Source organism: Zonotrichia leucophrys, chromosome 11, assembly GCF_028769735.1.
Source record: "Zonotrichia leucophrys gambelii isolate GWCS_2022_RI chromosome 11, RI_Zleu_2.0, whole genome shotgun sequence".
Lineage (NCBI taxonomy): Eukaryota > Metazoa > Chordata > Aves > Passeriformes > Passerellidae > Zonotrichia > Zonotrichia leucophrys.
This window is the reverse complement of record NC_088181.1, coordinates 17,945,553-17,966,089: the sequence shown is the minus strand read 5'-3', so window position 1 is coordinate 17,966,089 and position 20,537 is coordinate 17,945,553. Positions and strand designations below refer to the sequence as shown.

The 20,537-nt window shown below is 48.5% G+C and overlaps 1 protein-coding gene across 1 annotated transcript; it reads left to right on the top strand.

The window, feature by feature from the left end:
• The first annotated feature begins 815 nt into the window (after window positions 1-815).
• LOC135452598 (fatty acyl-CoA hydrolase precursor, medium chain-like) lies at window positions 816-9,928 on the top strand. The gene is made up of 14 exons (XM_064722864.1): window positions 816-1,250; window positions 2,234-2,426; window positions 3,099-3,243; window positions 3,685-3,818; window positions 4,154-4,307; window positions 5,184-5,285; window positions 6,107-6,211; window positions 6,343-6,396; window positions 6,863-7,003; window positions 7,088-7,174; window positions 8,149-8,296; window positions 8,482-8,613; window positions 8,940-9,012; window positions 9,431-9,928. Exons 1-14 carry the CDS (start codon window positions 1,178-1,180, stop codon window positions 9,603-9,605), a joined length of 1,716 nt encoding a protein of 571 aa, XP_064578934.1. The 5' UTR covers window positions 816-1,177; the 3' UTR covers window positions 9,606-9,928.
• Window positions 9,929-20,537: the final 10,609 nt, after the last annotated feature.

Below are 20,537 nucleotides of genomic sequence, written 5' to 3'. Positions count from 1 at the left end.
GAATGGAATGGCTTCAAACCAACTGAGGAAGGTTTAAATCGGATGCACGGAAGAGATTTCCCCCTCTGAAGGTGCTGAGGCTCTGGCACCCAGAGCTGCCCAGAGCAGCTGTGGTTGCCCCATCCCTGGCAGTGCCCAAGGCCAGCTTGGACAGGGAGGTGTCCCTGCCCATGGACAGGTGGCATAAGTAGAGCTTGGAGGTTTCTTCCAACCCAAACCATTTTGTCATCAGACCAGCTGATTCTTTGAAATGCTCTTTCTGAAAACGGAGAACTCATAATCAGAAATTGCAAAACTGCCTTTCTGGGGCAAGAGCTACTGAGTCAGAGTTAAAACAAAAAGGCAGAGCCTAATACCTGCATAAAACCAACACAACCTCATGATTAATGTGAGCAGAAAATCTCTACTCAGCTATTCTGTTCTCTCTTTTTCATATCATCCTTCAGTTATACATGTGAAAATGATTCAAAGTAAATCCTCTGGATTTTCCAGAGGCATTAGATATATAGTTACCACCCAAATACCACACTTTAATATTGCTCCCACTGGACAAACCTGATTTCTTTCTGTTTGTGACTGTATTGCAACACAACTCCAAACATCCCTGAACACACAGAAATGAGTGAGTTGTCTCCTGCATCCTGCAGGAAAAAGCCAGGGATTTTCTAGTATTGGTAGTTTTGTCAGGAAAATGCTTTTTGGAGAATAAAAATCACTCCACTTTTACTTCGGTGAAAGTACACCTGCAGGGCTGTGGTTTGGTGCTGGCTAGGCTGTGTTTCCCACCGCAGATCTCAGTCCCAAGGGCAGTGAATGTGAGCCAGCAGAGCCGAGGTGCCCCGCAGGTGTGTGCGGGGCAGGCTGAGCAAAGCCTCCCCCGGGGCCGCAGCCGGAGGTGCTGCAGCAGCAGGACAGCGCTCCCGGCAATGCCGGGCCGTTTGCAAAGCGCTTGGAGGCCGCGGTGCCCGGGATTCCGGCACTGCCGTGGCAAAGGAGCGCTGGGGAGGCAGCGGGAGCCCCGCGGGCAGGAGGGCTCCCCGCTCCCGGGCCGGGCCCGGCAGTGCCGGCCTGGCTCGCAGCCCGAGCGCTGCCTCGCCTCAGCCGGGTTTGCCTTGCGTAAGGCGGCCCAGGCCCAGCCTATAAAGGCCCGGCCCGCCGGCTGGGGGCCAGTGGCACCATGGCAGCTGCGAGGGACGCGGCGCTGCTGGCCTGGATCCTCTGCCTCGGGGCCGCGGCGCTGGTGGCCACAGGTAAACACCGGGGATACGGCCCGGGGCAGCTGCAGGAGAGAGGGCACCGGCAGCTGCCTCCGGGGCCAGCCGAGAGCCGGGCACAAACCCTGGGCAGGGATGGGCACAAACCCTGGGCTGGGATGGGCACAAACCCTGGGCTGATATAGACACAAACCCTGGGCAGGGATGGGCACAAACCCTGGGCAGGGATGGGCACAAACCCTGGGCAGGGATGGGCACAAACCCTTGGCAGTGGTGGGTACAAACCCTGGGCAGACCTGGGCACACAAACTGAGCTGCAGTAGTAAAAATTTCATTTCAGCTTTTAATCTGCTTTCACTCATTTCTTTTATTTGCCTTCTTTGCAATAAGCAAAGTAAAAACCCCTGTCCCAAAATCTTGCCTGCTGAGGCTGAGCAGCCACAGTACCACATCGTTATTTGACATTAGAACTTTGAAGCATGGGGTTAAAATGGGTTTTTATCTAACAACCCTGGACAAAATAAATAATAGTAAGATCTCTATGTAACCGCTAATGCATGTGTGGTCAGACAATACATATATACCTGAAAGAGATGGACATACAGGCCAATCAAAATGAAGGCTGGAATAATGTCAGCTATCCTGATTTAATAAAGGTATAATGAAACTGTATCAGAATAAAATAAAAATTAAGTTTTAAAAATTTAAAATTGAAATTTAAATTATATTAATCTAAAATTTAAAATCATATACACTAGTAATCTAATTAATATTAAAATAAAAGAGTAAATAAAATTTTACTTTAAAAGAGTAAAATAAAATTAATATTAATTTAAAAGAGTAAAATAAAATAGTGTAGTGTTAAAGCTGATGTGATTTGTTGAATCTTTATTTATAAAAACTACTGGTCTAAGTGCACTAAAGGTGGACATTTAAGTAGCAAATCTATTTGTACAGCAATTGTACAGCAATTACTTACAACCAGAGCAGTGATGTGATTCTGTGCTGCTGTCCCGCAGAACAACCAGAAGCAGAGACCAAATACGGGAGAGTCCGAGGGTACCAATTCCACGTGGACACAGCTGAGAAGACTGTAAATGTCTTTTTGGGACTTCCTTTTGCTAAGCCTCCCGTTGGATCACTGAGGTTTTCTGAACCACAGCCACCTGAGCCATGGGAAGGTGTCAGAGATGCCACTTCCTACCCACCAATGTAAGGCCATGACCAAACCACTGACCCTGTCATGATGTTAAACTCTGGGCACTTCCAGGACTCTGATGTGCTCACAGGGCCATCCATGAAGACAAATTCCTTGGTGCCCCCTTGCTGCACCTGCAGCTGTCCCAGTGGATGCATTTCCAAAGGCACTCTGGGAGCTGCTCTCTGTGCCAGCAGCTGCTCTCTGACAGGCATCAGAGAGAGCTGAGATGGAGCAGCACTTACAGACAATGCTCTGCCTCAGGAGCTCTTGGCCATCCCTTACCAATCACTGGAAACCTTTGGAGCAGGGACAGAAAGGAGCTGAGGAAATGTTGGAACACAGCGTTAGGGGGAAACTGCTGAGTCAAGTGCTTAAAAGGGCACATAGGAAATGCACAGCAATTCCAATCTACCTTGTAAATGTCTCACTCCCTTGAGTTGTTCCACTGGCCCTGTTTAGTGTCTCAAGTCCAATATCTACCATTGCAAAGTAAAAAGCTATTGGAGACTTCAAATAATTCATTTATATTTTCATATGTATTTCACATACCAATCTAAACGTGTGCTGGAGATCGGTTTCTGCTTGGCACTTTGTTGTGGAAGTACAAAAACGTTTCTCTTCACAGCTTGCAGGATTTAGTGAATTCTCTTGCCTGTTACCCTGTTACTTTTGTGTTTATTCAGGTGTCTACAGGACCAAGTACTAGGACAGAATTTTTCAGACTTGATTACCAACAGAAAAGAGAAAGTTGCTCTGCAAGTGTCTGAGGATTGCTTGTACCTAAATGTCTACACACCTGTTTCGACAGGAGAAAAGGAGAAGCTGCCTGTAAGCAAAATCCTTATAACACCTTCAGCAAAATTACCTGACAGGAAAACTTCAACCTCTGCCATGAGCAGACATGCAGGGGCACTTTTGCAGTGATGAACAACTTACATGCTTTGTCCCAGCAAATATTAGCTGGAATTAAAGAGACAAAATCCTATTTTACAAGTAAAATTGTAATGCCATTTAGCTAAGCAGTGCTTGATTTAATCCAAAGGATCAGTCCAAAGTCACAGGGCACTGACACAGTGTAAACATTTTAAAAAAGCAGTGCCAGTTTGTGGCCCTGCAGGCCTCAGATTTGAATGATTTATGCAATTTGTGAAATGTATTCTGAAAGAATAGGAGTGAAATAGCACAAAATGTTGTATCATGGGCTATATTTAGTTTTTCTCACTGGGGGCTCTTACCTGAGCTGGGTTGATCCTGTGTTTCTTTTTCCAGGTCTTAGTATGGATCCATGGAGGTGGATTAGTTTTTGGAGCAGCTTCATCATATGATGGCTCAGTATTTGCAGCATTTGACAACGTGGTGGTTGTAACAATTCAGTACAGACTCGGTATTGCTGGATATTTTAGGTAAGTTGGTTGATGTCAGTTTTTCCCAAGTGATTTCCGAAAGGATGTGTGCAAAGCCTTTGTAAAGAGAAGTGCAGAAGACTTGCTTATGCAAAGAAGCATTTCTGAACTGCACCTGCAGCACTGGGGACAATTTCCAGTGCCAAGGCAGCTTCCAGGTCTGTTCTTGTGGGGCTGCTGCTCCAATCTCAGGGATGCCCGAGCCATCCATTTGTCAGTCGTGGAGGGAAGTTCTCTGTAGAGAATGGCAGATGATTTCTCACACCACAGACTGTATTTTCCTCTGCCTCTTGGCTTGCATTGAGCACTTGAACAAATCTGTTCTGTCCCTGCAGCACTGGTGATGAGCATGCCCGAGGTAACTGGGGATATTTAGACCAAGTGGCGGCTCTTCGCTGGGTTCAGGAAAATATCATGCATTTTGGAGGAGATCCAGGATCTGTCACTATCTTTGGAGAATCTGCAGGAGGAATCAGTGTTTCTGCTCTTGTAAGTTCCCAGTAATCATGAATTGTAATTACTTGGGGGAAAACCCCTCCATCCATTTTCAGTATTTGCATGTGAAGTCAGTGAAAGAAAAGGGATGGGGTTACAGTGACACATCACCTGGGTCTTTCATAACACAACAAGGCAAATCAACACAGATTTTTAATGATAATAATTTGTCATTTTCATACTCAAATGTTGTGGTTAAGTAACAGAATGTTATTACTCATCTGTTGAATTAAGTTCTCTTTAGTTTGGAGTGGTTTTTTCAATGTAAAAAAACCGTCAAAGTCTAATCTCATGAGAAAAGTCCTTTAGGAGGAGTTGTGGACTCTTGCCCAATTTCTGTTTGCTTTGACAGCCACTTGTGCAAAGTGATAGAGGTGAATAGTTCTGGCAGCTGGTGCAGCCCAGCAGTTTGTGACCCTGTGATTGTGTAAAATCTTTACTCCAACACAGAGCACATTGGCTGTGACTCTCTCCTTCTCCAGTCGCTCCCACTTTGGTACAGCTCACACAGCCCAGCCACGCTTCCTTGTACCTGGCATGCACATCCCTGCTTCCCGTGGCCAAAAGCTCTTTCCTGCCCTTCTGCAGCAGAGCCAGCCTGCCTTGGGCACATCCCATCTGTACCTGCCCTGCAGGGTGCTGCTGGGAGGCCCTGGGAGCAAAGGGCAGGGGAGGGAAAGGCCCTGAGCTCCCCATCCCTGCCAGCGCTGCCAAAGCACTTTGCACAGCTGGGCGGTGGCCAGAGGCTGCACAGGGACACTCTTAGCACATGGGCTTTCCAAATGCCCCCAATGGCCCCTGCTGATACTGAAACCCAAAATCCCAGGGGAGAACACACTGCTTGTCATGCTTGTCCTTGCTTTCTCACAGGTCTTATCTCCCCTGGCCAAGGGCTTGTTCCACAAGGCCATTTCAGAGAGTGGCACTGCAGCCCTGGGCTTGTTCACTGACCAGCCTAAGGAGGATGCACAGGTGGGTATTTGTGGTAATTTTAATTCCTTTTTCCAGATATATCTTAAACTGTTCAGTCCAAAGTATTGAATCATGTGAATTCACATTTCTTGTGGGTGAAGGCAGTCTTTAAAGGCAGTATTTCTGTGTGCAAATAGTACATGTTTAACGATGTGTTGCTTTTCAAACACCCAAATATCCCTAATAAGAGAAAAATGTAATGTCAAGGAATATTGTAATTTGTAGTGTCTTCAAAAAAACTGAATTTATACTGTTTGGCAGGAAAACAGTATCAGACTCTGAATACTCTTCTCTTCCCCTCCTGTTTGATGCCTGTGGTCTACAAATAAACAAGACTTTATTCAGGTTTTTTTTACTTTGAGAACTATGGCTTCATCCTTTCTTTTCTCTTCAACTGCAAAGAACAATTTCCAGAACCTTGAAGCTAGCACATCAAAGAGACAGCTGTCTCTAATGGCAGCTCTTGCTCCAGCCAAAAAGACATCACCAAGAGTGGTAGAATGTGCTCTCTGTTGCCCTGCAGATGGTTTATTCTCTAACTCCTTTATGTCACCCAGCCTTCTCAGCCCAGTCTGTTATTTACCAGGATTGTCTCAGAATATTTCTGTATCAAGAGAACCTGGAGGCAGAGGTTTTCCCCTCCTGCCCAGCCCGTGGTGTGAAGGATTGTGAGGGCTTCCAGTGCCCTCCCTCAGGAGCTGGGACAAACCAGGCTCCAGCATCCTTTGTGCAGGAGCTTTGGCTGCTCCTGCTGCACTTGGTGTCTTGTAGAGCCAGACAGAGGAAATGTGTCCAAAACTGTTTGTTCTCACTGCTTGCAGAAAATTGCTGCTGTCTCTGGCTGTGAAAAATCCAGTTCAGCTGCAATGGTTGAATGCTTGAGAGGAAAAACTGAAGAAGAACTACTACAGATAAAACAAAAAATGGTAGGTGAAATAATTCTTCTTGCATTTAAAAGACACCTCAGAATTTTTAATCCCAGAGAATACCCTTGGTGGGATGTAATATTAGGAGAACCTGAAGTGGATGTAAAATCTGACGTTCTTTACTTTTTCAGGACATGACAGCACTGCAGATCTGCAATGAGACCTCGCCTGAAAATTGCAAACAGGTTCCTGCCATTCATTCTGCATGCACTTGGAGCTACCTGTGGCTTGCTGTCATGCTCAGCTAGGCCAAGGAAAAGAAAATGGCACAGATGATTCTGGAGAAGCTGAAAATCAAATCATATGTTATGTCCTACTTACAAGTTCCTATCTCATTGGTTATGTGTCTTTCAAACTTCAGTACAGATGTGGTTTTTCCCCACTGTACCACACATCCATGGCCATAATTAACTAACATGTGAATTCAATATAATGACTTCTGCTTCAGAAATATTTGAAATATAATGTTAGTCTTCACAGTCTTCTACCAAGTGCAAAAAAGTAGTCAGATAAAATGTTAAGATGCCTTGGTTACCATTATGTTTTGTATTTTCACTTGGCTTCTCTTTGGAACTGCAGTAAAAATCTGAACATGCTTAGGAAGCAAAATGGATGCACTAATGAAGGTTTCTTTTTTCGCTTCTTCTTCAGGATTACTTTTTCATCAGTGCATGTGTAGATGGTGTATTTTTTCCAAAGAGTCCCATGGAATTACTCTCTGAAAAATCAATCAATGGTGTCCCATACATCATAGGAGTAAATAACTGTGAATTTGGATGGGTAATGCCTATGGTAAGGAACTAAATATATTGATATTTAAACATCATTTTGTGAGTAGAAGATTTTGAACTCAGCATGATTCTCCGTATCATGCAGGCATTGAAATATCCTCCTTTTGTGGATGGTCTGGATAAAGATGTTGCACGTCAGATTTTACAGAGCAATTTAGCACTATTCATTAAGGTAAGAGACCAGTTTCAGAATAACCCAGTGCTGCTGCTTGGCTGGTCTGCCTGGTTTTACCCCTGGAGGGACACATTTCTCAGGGAAATGCCATTGTGCTGGACAGCTCCCTGCATTGGGGCAGAAACAGGCACACAGGTGCTGCACTCCTGTAACCTCCAGTCACTGGAAATACTCTCTACATTCCCAGCCTAAATGCCCCTCTGCTTCAAAAGGAGTTCTGTGGGAATCCAGGAGTGATGCAGTACCTAAACAAGGTCGCTTGGACATTGTAGATCCCCCTGGGTCATGCAAGACACGCAGAGCAGCAGCAGGTCTGGCAGGAGACCTATGGGACACAACCTCCTAAAGCAGTAGCTGGGCACTGAAAGGAAAGCCCGAGAGGTTTGGGGTGCACTGACACCTTCCTTCAGGTTTCTTGAGGTTTTGCTTCCCTGTAATTTACAAATCTCTTGGCTTTGTGGTGCCTTTGTGCTCTCCTGAAGCTACTCCATAGAAAAGTAAAGATTATGAGGTAAGAATTAAAGAATCTAGAAGCAGGGCCAGTACTTGCAAGGATCATTCAATGACACAAAGATTCACCATGAACTTGGAAATGCAGAGCCCAGGCTTGTTCTGAACAGGAGAAATTATGGTCATCGACAACAATCCATGGATTTGATGAAATCCAGCAGGATTGCTGTGCTCTTGTGAAGGTGTTTGCACAGAAGAGAGAAGAGTCAGCATCACTGACTGCTGCTTATCTAAAGGTGGTTGATCCTTTGATCTTGCATCCCTCTTGTCCCCAAGACCACCTGTATCCACAGCTGTGTAACTCCACTCTGAGCTCTGAGCCACACTCTGACACAGCTGGGGATTTTCTCTGAAAGCTCTTGGTGAGGATTAGCCAGGGATGTGCAGAGGCCACACTCACCCACTGCTGTTGCTCCTTACAATATTCATCATCATCATCATACTTTTCATTGCTGTTTCAGGGCCTTACATCTGAAGTTGTTGACAGAGTGTACAAGGAGTACATGGGGGATGCAGAAAGCCCTGCCCAGGTCCGAGATGGCCTCCTGGATGCAATGGGAGATGTCTACTTTGTCATCTCATCTGTGCAAGTGGCCAGATCCCACAGAGGTACCCAGCAGCTTCAGAACAGCTGTACAGTTCTGTCTGGGGGTGGTGTGGACAGTGTGCAGCACTTTTCACTATCCAGAGAACTGGTAGTGGTTTTATTTAACCAAAACAGGTATTCATGAATATTTATCATCTGTGGAGCAGTGTTTTCAGCTCTCAAACCAGCACTTTTCTGTCTCCTCTAGATGCTGGCAACCCAGTCTTCTTTTATGAATTCCAACATCGGCCGAGTTCCGTGGAAGGTTTGGTACCAGAGTTTGTAAAAGCAGATCATGGAGCTGAGATTGCCTTTGTCTTTGGAAAGCCATTCTTAGCTGGTGATGTACCCATATTTCCTCCATCTTCCTTTTAGACCCTCATTACTTCTCATTTCAATTACTGCATGGCTTTAGAATAGAATTTCTCTCTTTATAAGCATTACAAACATTATGTCTATTATTGGCATACCTTATATATCATAAGCATCATTAGGAGCATAAGCATCTTCTGTCTTCACTAGCAGATACTTTGCATTACATCATTCATCTGCAGCTCTCTGCTCGAAAAACCTCCAACAGCTCATGGCAACCAGGAGAATTGTTGCAATGATACAGATACTCATTAGTTACTTTCTAATGTGGCCCTTTCATCTCTCCCTTTGCAGGAGGTGCTACAAAAGAAGAAAATGAACTTAGCAGAACTGTGATGAGATACTGGACCAACTTTGCTAAAAATGGGTGAGAATCACAGTGCTAATTACAGCTCAAGTTCAGTCTGTGCTGCCCAGACCATACTTACCTGCCTGAAGCAGTACTTATATGGTGCTTCCTGAAATTTGACAGAATATAGGAGAAATATTGAAGCAATTTCTCTTCTTAAAGGTCCTTTAAAAACACCTGCAGACATGAGGAAGAAAAAAATCTAAGGGCAGTTACTCCATCAGCAATGGAGTTTTAGATCTAAAAGTAATGGCAACTTTTACACTTTTGCTGTTCCACTGATAAGCACTTTCATAAAATACTGTTCATTTATTCAGGTACCAGAATCACATCAGCTGGGCTCACCTGCTGGTTTTCTGAAATGCTCTGAACCTGAGCAGTCAGACAGCAACGGATTGGCAAATGGAGAGCTAACTTTTCCTTCTGTTATTTCCAGAAATCCCAATGGAGAGGGCTTGGTCCATTGGCCTCAGTATGACCTGGAGGAAAAATACCTGGGAATAGACCTGGAGCAAAAGGCAGCAGAGAAACTGAAAGAACACAGAGTGGAGCTTTGGGCACAGGTCCTGAAACAAAGTCAGACTGGAAGGAGAAAACACACAGATTTATAAGATCTGTGGGGAGCACAGTTTGCTTTTAAAACCCAAAGGAAAGTCAAACAAAATGAGTTTGTCAGCATACTGTGGTAGATAGGTCAGGCGTTCGGAAGATCTCGCGATGTTACAGGAAGACAGGGCCCCTGTTCTCTTAGATAAGAAAATTAACATAGGAATGCAGCCTCCTAAACCAGATGCCAGTAATTTTCCATTTACCCAGTAAGTTTCCATCCCTTACTAACCATAGATGATAAAGACAGACCCCTTTGACGCAGAGAAGCACCTTAGACTATAAAACCCCACGAGAAGAGATAATAAAGGCCTTTGACCGTCCACCACGTTGGTGTCTGCATGTTTCTTAGGCCCGAGCGGCCCTGGAGAATGGGTCGCCGTGCTGTCTCTTGAAACCAGGTCCCCTGCCTTGTATCAGAAGGCAACATTATGGTGCCGAAACCCGGGAAAGCGCCCGGTGAATGGGAATTCGCCTGGACACAGAGCGGCGGCTGCACAGCTGGCCTTGTGCAGTGGGAGGTTACCTCTGGACCAGCACGGACCATGGGATCCACAGCGAGGGTTGTAAGTCAGGCTCATGAGCAATGGGGAATTAATTGTGAGCTCAGGAATTCTAATCTTGCTATCGCAAGGCTCCTAGAGCTGGGGACGATCGAACGTCCGGTAAATATATCATATTCGGAAGTGTGGGAGAAGCACACTGCCGCCCTAGCAGAGGATACTAAGTCCTCAGGCAGTGGTAAAAGCCTCAAAGCGTGGGGGAAAGGAGAAGAGGCCCTACGCAAGGCATTAGAAGAACAGGAGACGTGGAAAGCCGCGCATATACGTTTATTTCTTGCAGTAAAGCAGGTGGCGGGGGCCGTGACGCACACAGCGTCTGAGAGCGATTGGATTGAATGCGGGAATATGCGGGGGCTGGACGCGTTCCACCCCTTTCCGAGCCCGAGCCCAGACCCCCTGGAGCCCCCAGGAGACCCCCCGGAGCCCCCAGGGGACCCCCTGACCCTCTCGCGGAGCCCGCCGGGTCCCAGCCCCCCCGTGGAACCTTCTGAAAAATCCGCGGTTTCTCTATCCGTCCCTTCCCCGCCGGTCGCCAGCCCAGCGCGGGAGGCAGAGCAGCGCGCGCGGTCCTTCTGGCGGGGACTGGCAGAGGGGGCACGGAGCGTGGCCAGATTGTCGGACCCCACCGGGATCGGTGGAAACTCGACTCCACTGTGTGCATTTGAAAATGGTGCCCAACCGCATAGCAAGGGCGGAAGGCAGGAGGCGGGGGGCGGAAATGCAGTCAGCCTGCTTGACAGCGCGTGCGCGGGCGAGGGGGGAGAGGGGGCGGCCCCCGCGGTGGAGCGTGGGACCAATCAGAGCGCTCTATTCAAATTAGGTCCTTATAGGGCAAGGACCTCCCCCAGCAGGAGGCGGGGGGAGCCCAGGGGGAGGGAACGGCACCACCCCCGAAGGGAGGAGCAGGGTCGGAGCTGCATCAAACAGCACGGAGCTCCGGAAGTTTACCCCCAGTCTGCTTCCGCCTCAGAGTCAAGTAACAGCTGCTCAGACAGCTCGGGAGAGCTGACCGAGCCCGGCTCGGACTCGGAAACCGAGAGAGCAGAATTAATACGGTTTCGAGCTAAACCGAATAAAGCTTTAAACAATATCGGGAAACAATCGCAACACAAACTCACCGATTGGGGAAAAATAAAAGCAACGTGTAGAGGCCAAACACCGGCAGCCTCCATGAACGCTTTCCCGGTGAGGGTCACCGGAGTGCAGGGAAACCAACAAAGGGTATATACCCCAGTTAACCCAAAAGAAGTCAAAGCGATTTCAGAAAAAGGGGTCAATTCAGCTGTAGTACCCACGCTTGTGGACGACCTTTCTAGCAATAACGATCTGCTCACTTTTGATATTACGCAAATAAGCTGCATGCTTTTTGATGGGGCGGGGCGGATTGTATTTAAGCAGGGGCGGCAGGACGACCGCGTCAGCCCAGGCTTCTGGGGAAGGGCAGCAACTCAGCAAGCTGTCCCCAGCCAGCACAGCTTTCCCTGGCAACATCCTCACTCCGAGCACGCCCGAGAGGGATCTGTAGGAGCTGCGGGAAGACACCCCGATGCAGCGGCCCAGCCATAGCAACCCCCAGGGGGGCAGGAGACCCTCATGCCCTATGCCCTCACAGGGAGCAGTCAATTTTGCATCCCTGCCTATGATGCAATGGCAGAGCGAGGCAGCACCGCCAGTAACACCCTCACACCCCCCACCGCCACAAGCCGCGCTGTTGCCACAAGACCAGCAGGAGACGCCCCAGAGCGGGATCCCTGGGTGGCCTTGGCCATGAGAATAGGGAAGGAACCCCTAAAGGTGTGGGGGACATGCCGCCTTTACGGCAGTAGGATCCACACACCATAGGGTTTCAGTTCTGGGCGGACACGGGACCAGACTGCAGGATTTTTCCCCACACCCTAGTCGCAGCACCATCGGCAAGCCAAGTAGATCACCTGGTGTCCGCAATCACGGAAACCCTTCAGGCCAACGGTTTCAAGATCGCGAGCGCAAAGATCAAGAGAGTACCCCGTGTGACCTTCCTGGGAGTGGGGATCACAAGCTCCTACGTGACACCCCCCGAGGCGAAGGTCAGTCGAGACGTCAAAACACTACACGACGTGCAATGCCTGGTGGGATCACTGCAATGGCTTCGCAACATTGTCCTGATCTCTCCTGAGGTCATGGACCCCCTATATGACCTCCTGAAAGGAAAGCACTCCTAAGAACCCAAGGAGCTCACACCGCAAGCAACGAGCTCCCTTGACTTCATCGAAAGCCAGATGTCCACGGGCACACTCGCCAGGTGGAACCCAGCCATGCCACTGGACTTATATGTTCACTTTACACCGAGGGGGGGAGTGGGAGCACTGGCTCAAGGACCTTCTGAAAAGGCCCGACCGATTCAATGGGTGGTTCTCGGAAGACCTGCCCGTGCTTTCTCCCTGGGAATCGAATGCATCTCTAACCTCATCATGAAAGGCAGGAAACTCGCTTTGAAACACCTAGGAATCGAGCCGACAAGCATCCACCTTCCGTTTCGCAAGCAACCAACCACGGAGTCAGCCACAATATCGGAGTACCTAGCCCTTGCTCTCACCGGCTTTGGAGGAGAAATCTCCTACTGCTCCAAACCACCCTGGACTCAGCTGCTGACCGTAGTCGACATGGACATACCGCCAAAGGTCAAGGACTGACCGCAGCCAGGACCAACGGTCTTCACAGACGCTTCCTCCATGACTTCAACCACAGCAGCAGTGTGGCAGGCAGGAGAGCAATGGCATTGCGTCAAAGCATGTGACCCCACACTGTCAGTGCAACAACTGAAGGCAGCAGCAGTGGTCTTGGCATGCGGACTCTTTCAAGAGGAACACCTTAACATAGTAACGGACCCTATATTCGTGGCAAGGCTTTGCCTAGCCATGGCAGGACCAGGAGTGTCTACATCAGCAGCAGCCCTAATGCTGGAAGAAGCACTCTCCTCGCGACAGGGCACCGTGTCAGTCATTCACATCAACAGCCACAAACCAGACAAAGGTTACTTCCAGATCGGCAACGACAAAGCGGACGCTGCAGCAAAAGGCGTGTGGACATTGCAGGAAGCTCGTCAGCTGCACGAGTCGCTCCACATCAGAGCCAAAGCACTGGCGAAGAGATGTGGGATCCCGACCGCAGACGCAAAACACGTGGTAGCCACCTGTCCTTATTGCCAGAAGTCACCCCCATGGACCTGTGGGGTCAACCCGAGAGGTCTCAAGCCTTCAGAGATCTGGCAGTCGGACTTCATCTGGTGTCAACTGCTGAAGCCCCGAGCATGGCTTGCAGTGACAGTGGACACTTATAGCAGAACGATCATAGCCACACAGCACCCCAAAACAAACTCCAAGGCCACAATTCAGCACTGGCTGACAGCCACGGCTTGGCTTGGTATCCCCAAGCAGATCAAAACAGACAACGGGTCCAATTTCACCTCCAAACCAGTACAGGAATTCGCCTCAAAATGGGGCATCACATTAGTGCAAGGTATCCTGTATAACAGCGCCGGGCAGGCCATAGTAGAGAGGGCAAATCAGACCCTGAAAACCAAGCTAGAAGTATTGGCAAAGGCAGAGGGCTTTGCCAATGCCATTCCCCCAAGGGATCAAGCGCGTATGCTGGCAACCACTTTGCTAGCACTGAATCAGTTCCCCAGGGGAGACGAAACAAACAGTCCTGTCCAAAAACACTGGGCCAACCGAACGCTAGAGGAGGGCCCGCAGGTGGTAATTAGAAACGAGCTGGGCAAATGAGAACGGGGCTAGAGGCTGAGGCTCACGGGGAGAGGGTATGTGGCTGTCAAAAAGGACGGCAAAGTCAGATGGTGTCCACTTAGACTGACGAGAATTGTGAGTTTCTGTTTACAGGACATGCTCATAGGACGTCCTCGTGACGCGTACATGCCCATCCCAGAGGAAAGTGACAGACCACCAAGCCGCCAGGCAGCACCCGAGAGACCCGCACGGGTGAGACTCAAGCATCAAGGGTGTCTCTGTGTGATTTTGCTGTTGGGGCTTGTCACCAGAGGACAAGCCAGCCCAGACCACTACCCCCATCAGCCATTCAGGTGGTTCATGGGACACCTTAGTAGCGACAAGGTGCTCAGGGAAATCACCACACCAAACACCCCATCCTTCGTGCTCCACGTTACCGACCTGTTTCCAGGACAACCAAAGGTAGACCCCAATTCCCCACACGCCACACAGATGTACCTATCCTACTGGTGCCCAGCCTCAAACCCAGGAAAAAGTTACTGCAATCACCCAGGGTGGGGATATTGTGGGCACTGGGGCTGCGAAACCATTGTTACAGATGCCAGACCGTCGGGGCCTGGGTGGGATCCACAAGAACCCGACAAATTCTTACAGTTCACCTGGGCACCCAGTGGCTGCAAAACACCCGTCTTCCTCCAGAGAAGCTTTTATCACAATCACCATAAAATCCCAAAAATTCGGAAATGCACTAGCTATAACATGACGGTCTTGCACACTCATCACCCCAGTTGGGCCATAGACCGAACGTGGACAGTAGTCCTTCAAGGGTCAAAAGAAAGAGTGAATGTGTGAATTATCAGGCTCCAACCGTCGGCACCCCGAGCGGTCGGACCAAAGTGATTAAAAGCGTGCCGAAAGGGAGAAACGCAACCTACCCTAAAACCTTGCACACAGGAGTCAGCAATGTCCCGACCGGCCATTGCCGGAAGCCTTTCAGATAGGCCGCTTATCCGGGTCGGATTCGGACCCAATCCTTCGTATGTTAGAAGCTACCTTTTTATCCCTGAATGAATCCAACCCTAACCTAACCAAATCCTGCTGGCTTTGTTACGATGTCAAACCCCCCTTTTATGAAGGAATCGCTTTAAACACTCCCTTCAGTTACTCCACAGCCGATGCCCCTCACCAGTGCAGATGGGAAACCCCTCGCAAAGGCATCACCCTAAGCCAAGTCACAGGCCAGGGCAGATGCTTTGGCAGTGCAACCCTAGCTAGGCGGAGAGGCAACGTCTGCACCAAAGTTGTCAAGCCTAACAGGAAAAACAATAAGTGGGTAGTCCCATCCGCACCTGGGATGTGGGTTTGCCAGTGATCTGGAGTGAGTCCCTGTGTGTTCCTTGCCAAATTTGATGACCCTAATGACTTCTGTGTCCAAGTTCTGATTGTTCCTAGGGTCCTGTACCACTCAGACGAAGAAGTGTACCACCTTTTTGAGGAACACAGCTGGCTCCACAAAAGAGAAATAATAACAGGTGTAACTATCACGATGTTGCTCGGTTTAGGAGCAGCAGGAACGGCAACGGGTGTCTCAGCCCTAGCGACAGAGCACCAAGGACTGTCCCAGCTGCAAATGACAATCGATGAGGACTTACAAAGGATCGAGAAATCCATTTCCTTCCTAGAGAAGTCAATCTCCTCTCTCTCGGAAGTGGTCTTGCAGAACAGGGGAGGACTGGACCTCCTGTTCATGCAGCAAGGGGGCCTGTGTGCCGCCTTGAGAGAGGAGTGCTGCTTCTATGCAGACCACACAGGAGTCGTAAGATACTCCATGGCAGAACTCCGAAACAGACTGGCTCAGAGGCAGAAGGACAGGGAAGCCCAACAGGGCTGGTTCGAGTCCTTGTTCAATCAATCACCATGGCTAACCACTCTGATTTCTACCCTAATAGGTCCATTGGCATTGCTGCTTCTAGCGATTACCTTCGGATCATGCCTGCTGAACAAGCTGGTCTCATTCGTTCAGACCCGCCTGGAACAGGCCAACATCCTGTTCATCGGCCAGCGAATCCAACCAGGGAACACTGCCAGCCACAAGTCCTAAACTTGACTGGCGAAAACTTACTCAGGTTTACCAAACCCCTTTCCCTTACCGAACTACAACCTTATACCTCATTTCAGTACCTATGTATGTAACTACCCCATTCATTTCTGAAAAAGAGGGGGGGAGATGTGGTAGATAGGTCAGGTGTTCGGAAGATCTCGCGATGTTACAGGAAGACAGGGCCCCTGTTCTCTTAGATAAGAAAATTAACATAGGAATGCAGCCCCCTAAACCAGATGCCAGTAATTTTCCATTTACCCAGTAAGTTTCCATCCCTTACTAACCATAGATGGTAAAGACAGGCCCCTTTGATGTAGAGAAGCCCCTTAGACTATAAAACCCCACGAGAAGAGATAATAAAGGCCTTTGACCGTCCACCACGTTGGTGTCTGCATGTTTCTTAGGCCCGAGCAGCCCTGGAGAATGGGTCGCCGTGCTGTCTCTTGAAACCAGGTCGCCTGCCTTGTATCAGAAGGCAACAGCATACAGAGTAAAAATCACCTTCTAACTCACTGTTGTGTAATCTGCTGTCCTAATCACAGTGAAGGGAGAGAAACAAGGGGCATTCAGAATGTTCGTCAGTCTGAAAATCACTATTTAATGAAGCAACCAGAAAAAAACCCCACAATCTGTCCAAATCCAGACAGACAATGGTACCTACTCAGTGCATATCAAAAGTGAATACTGAGGTGGGAATGGGCAAATGAACTGAAATCTGTAAGAAATTATATATATAGAATATACTGTAAATGTCAGATGATTTTATATGCTTATTCCCTTCTTCTTTCAGAAGGTCAGTTGTCCTTCCTAGAGACTCTTTCTGCTTTCTTTAACTGGAAACAGCTTGTAGGCAGCAGAGCATCCACCAAACAAAGTCTGTGAGGTGAGCTTGACATCTCACAAAAGAGGACACAAAATCTCTACCTGTTCTATTGCTGTCTGAATTGTTCTAAATAAATGGTGCTTTGATTTTTTGGAGCTTCCTTTTCTTTCACTTAACTGATGGAGGCTCATTCCGAGAGGTCAAGGCGCACGCGAGAAGCCAGAAATGTGCCCAGGTTCTTTCTTCCACCCAAATGGTGTCAGGTATGAATCTTTGCAGGTGTCTGTGCAGGACCTGAGGCTTAAGGCGCTTCCACAGCCTCTTCTGGGCTGTGACTGTGTGTCCTTCACCCCTTCCTGGCAAATGCCCGCTGCAGGGGCTGCAGGAGGACGCAGTGCTGGCAGGACAGACGCCCACAGAGGCAGAGGGGGAGCAAAGGCTGGTGGTGCTCCCTGCACCTTGTTGGCTCAGCAGCACCAGAGAGGAGATCTGCTGACATGCAGAGTGTGCACCCCCTGCTCCCCCAGCTGGGGAAGGGCTCAGGGCACACTGGGAGGGAAGTGGCTTTTTTGCCAACTTACATGGCAAGCAGGACACAAAGGGACAATGTGGGAATGCAGGAAGCCAGGAGAGCTCTCCTCATGGCCATAAACAAACAGCCCTACTCCAACTCCCCCTGCACTGGTGCCCAGCTCCCACATCCCACAGCACCTGGGGGCTCTCACAGGGACAGCCCAAGCTCCTGCTGCAGCTGGTGACCCTTTGTAGGTGTCTTCTTCTTCCTCCTCACCCCTGGCTTCACTTGCTTTTGCACACCTGTGGATCTCAAGCAGTGTCATCTGCACTACCTGGCCACCCCCTTTTCTGCATTTTCCATAACTTGTGAAAAACTCCAGTTGTGGCAATCAGTAACAGCTAATTGCAGCAACCATGCTGCCAGTTGTGTCACACATTTCTTACCCCTGCCCTTGTTTTGCTCTGGCACAGCCTTTATGTCCATTAGTGGTGTGTTTGTTGAATCAATGTGTCTGTCCCTGCACATTCACAAATATCTTTATCCTAACAAGACAGAAGGAATCCTGTGTCTTTGGGAGTGCAGAGCCATCAGCACAACTCCTGGGTAGAAGGGAGGCACACATTAGGCACACATGATTACAAAGAAGTTTCTGGCTGTGTGAGAGGAAGTGTTCTGTCCATCTGTGGATTTTAAACTCCAAGAATAAAGACTGGTACACATGGTCAAACAGCTGAGAAAGGAATAACACCATGGCCACATTGAATAGGCCACATTTAAACTGCAGATCCTTACCTTATGTCCCAAGCCTCATTTTATCTCATAGCTTTAGTATTCATGGTCACTTGGTTCAGATTCCCAGATGCACCAATAGTTGAAGAAATTCTCAGCAGTACATTTACTGATACTATTCAGGAAGAACTGCTGCTGTTCTGTTTTTCACATTCTGTCAAGAAAAGCCTTAATCTTTTTTTTTTTTAAGTTTATTATATATCCATAATTACTATAATTGCCTTTCCAAGGTGGTGAGTGACTATGTTTGTTCTGTGCCAGTCTCTCTTCTCAGATCATCTTGTTGCTGAGTGTGAAATATGCAAATTTTTATTAAGATAGGATGTTCTTTGCAGTTTGATAATTTGTAACTTGTAAACCTGATCAACAAGGAGGGAGATTTAATCTGTGAAAGAGAGCAGCCAACAAGCTCTAAGTGATGTGCAGCTGTTAGAAGCACAAATTCCGGGTCAGCAAAATTGCCTTGTTAAGGTTTGGGGCTGGACATGCTCCGATGATCTCAGCCCCATGAGAAGTTAACAGAACTGTTTGTGCCTCCCTTGAGCTGCTTGGGAAAAAGGAAGCTGTGGGCAGGTGGAGTGTGCTCCCAGCTCCAGCCGCTCTGTGGCGTTGGAGTCCCTGGGTTTACAGACAGGGACCTTCACTGATCACCTTCCCTCTTGGGCTGCCGGCACCTCACTGCTCAGGAGCTGGGCTCTGTGAGACTCAGACCCATGAGCTGTCTAGACCTGGGAGTTTTGGACTCCCTGAATAAGAAGGCTCTGAACAATAAAGCACAGAGTTTGTCACATGCAGCTCTGGGGCTGTGTCATCCCTGTCTCACCACCCACAGAACACATGGATTCTGACAAACTTGTAGTGACCCCGACGTGACACGACTCAGCCAGCTCCTGTGGCTACAATGGGAGTAGGCAGGCCGGTGTGAGGGCAGAGCCACCCGACAGACCCGCGGGGAAGATGAAGAAAGAATCAAAAGGTGAGTGCAGAGAGTGGCCAGGCCAGCCAATAACCAGATATAACAAGAGGTGAGCGTCAAGATCCAGCCAGTTTATACAGTGGGCAGGTCTGTTTTGTGGCAAAAAGCTTCTAAGAATCTGGAATTCTTATTATATACCCCGTTTAAATTGAGAAAATTCCACAGGAGAACATGGGAGTATCCGTCTCCATGGAAGAACATCCAGCAATGCAGGTATGGACCCATTTTCTAAAGAAATTACTTTGAAAAAGAGAATTTATTAGATTGGATAATATGAACTAAAAATCAGAGATTAGAACCTACCAAAGAGAATGCATCAAATATTCATACAAGGACATAAACTGGTGAATATATGCAGCGACAGAAAAAAGCGACAGAAATGCAATTAAAATCCTAAGACCTTGGAAACTGATATGGAATTTAATAAGATTGATAAAAACCAAGATGCGTGGGGAGGACTGGGTGCTGGGAAAAGCGGCCACGCCGCACCGTGAGGTGCTGAACGGGCGCCACAGGGAAGATTACTATAGGGGCCTGAGTAAATATATGTATGGCAGTAAAAGATCTCTGTATTGTATAAGTGACCCTGCCCTGATTCTAGTTATTGTAAATGGGCTGCAGCTGTGACCTGTGGAGGTAGCTGGGATAAAAGGGCGGTGTGGCATTCAGGGAGAGCTGGAGAGGAGCCCTGACTGAGAAGCAACAACAACACTGCTGTGAAGTGCTGCTGTGAGAAAACCATCCAGAAAGTATGAGACCCTAGAAATATGATAAAGTACAATATGATTACAACACCTGGTGACCCTGATGTGATAGAATATGCAGCCCTGAGAACATCTAGGCAAATGTATGTATTTATTGGAATATGAATCCCAATATTACCAGTTAGATGGTGCCTGGGCCAGTCTGACCCTTGCTGCCAGGCCAAAGGCCGCAACTGTGGTGTATCACCCCAGAGACACCTTTAGCTTGCTGGTGGTTGCAGCCAGGCACTAAACAAGTCCAGGCTTGTTAGGAACTCCATTTACCTCAGGAGGAAATCTTCAGGCGATGGTGAAGAGAAAAAGGAGAGGATTCTGCTGGAGGGTTTAATATCCAGAGGTTTATTCCATGGTTACAGAGGTCTGCATCTTGGGAAGAGCTCCAACCGAATCCCGGCCGCATGGTCTGATTCACCTTTTAAGCTCCCAAGGCAGGGGGAGGGGACAGGTGAGCCACCAACCAGGTGAGAGGGGCAGGGTCTCAGGGGGGCTGACACCTAGACAGACCAATGACCTCTAGGCCTGAGGGGCATCCTTTGAACTTGACCAACCACACGCCGCCTTGTTGGAATGTTAAAACTGATTGACAGCCCAGCAGGGGGCGAGGGGGAAAGGGGAAGAGAGGTATTGCCACACCTGGCAAAGGGACCCGAAAGTTTAAAACACACGGCAACATGTATTC

What these genes read in the sequence shown, in the direction of transcription:
- LOC135452598 (XM_064722864.1), top strand. Translation starts at nt 1,178, where the DNA reads ATGGCAGCTGCGAGGGACGCGGCGCTGCTGGCCTGGATCCTCTGCCTC. An exon ending in GGTATTGCTGGATATTTTAG is followed by an intron (nt 3,819 to 4,153) that starts GTAAGTTGGTTG and finishes CTGTCCCTGCAG; the next exon opens with CACTGGTGATGAGCATGCCC. An exon ending in AGCCTAAGGAGGATGCACAG is followed by an intron (nt 5,286 to 6,106) that starts GTGGGTATTTGT and finishes CACTGCTTGCAG; the next exon opens with AAAATTGCTGCTGTCTCTGG.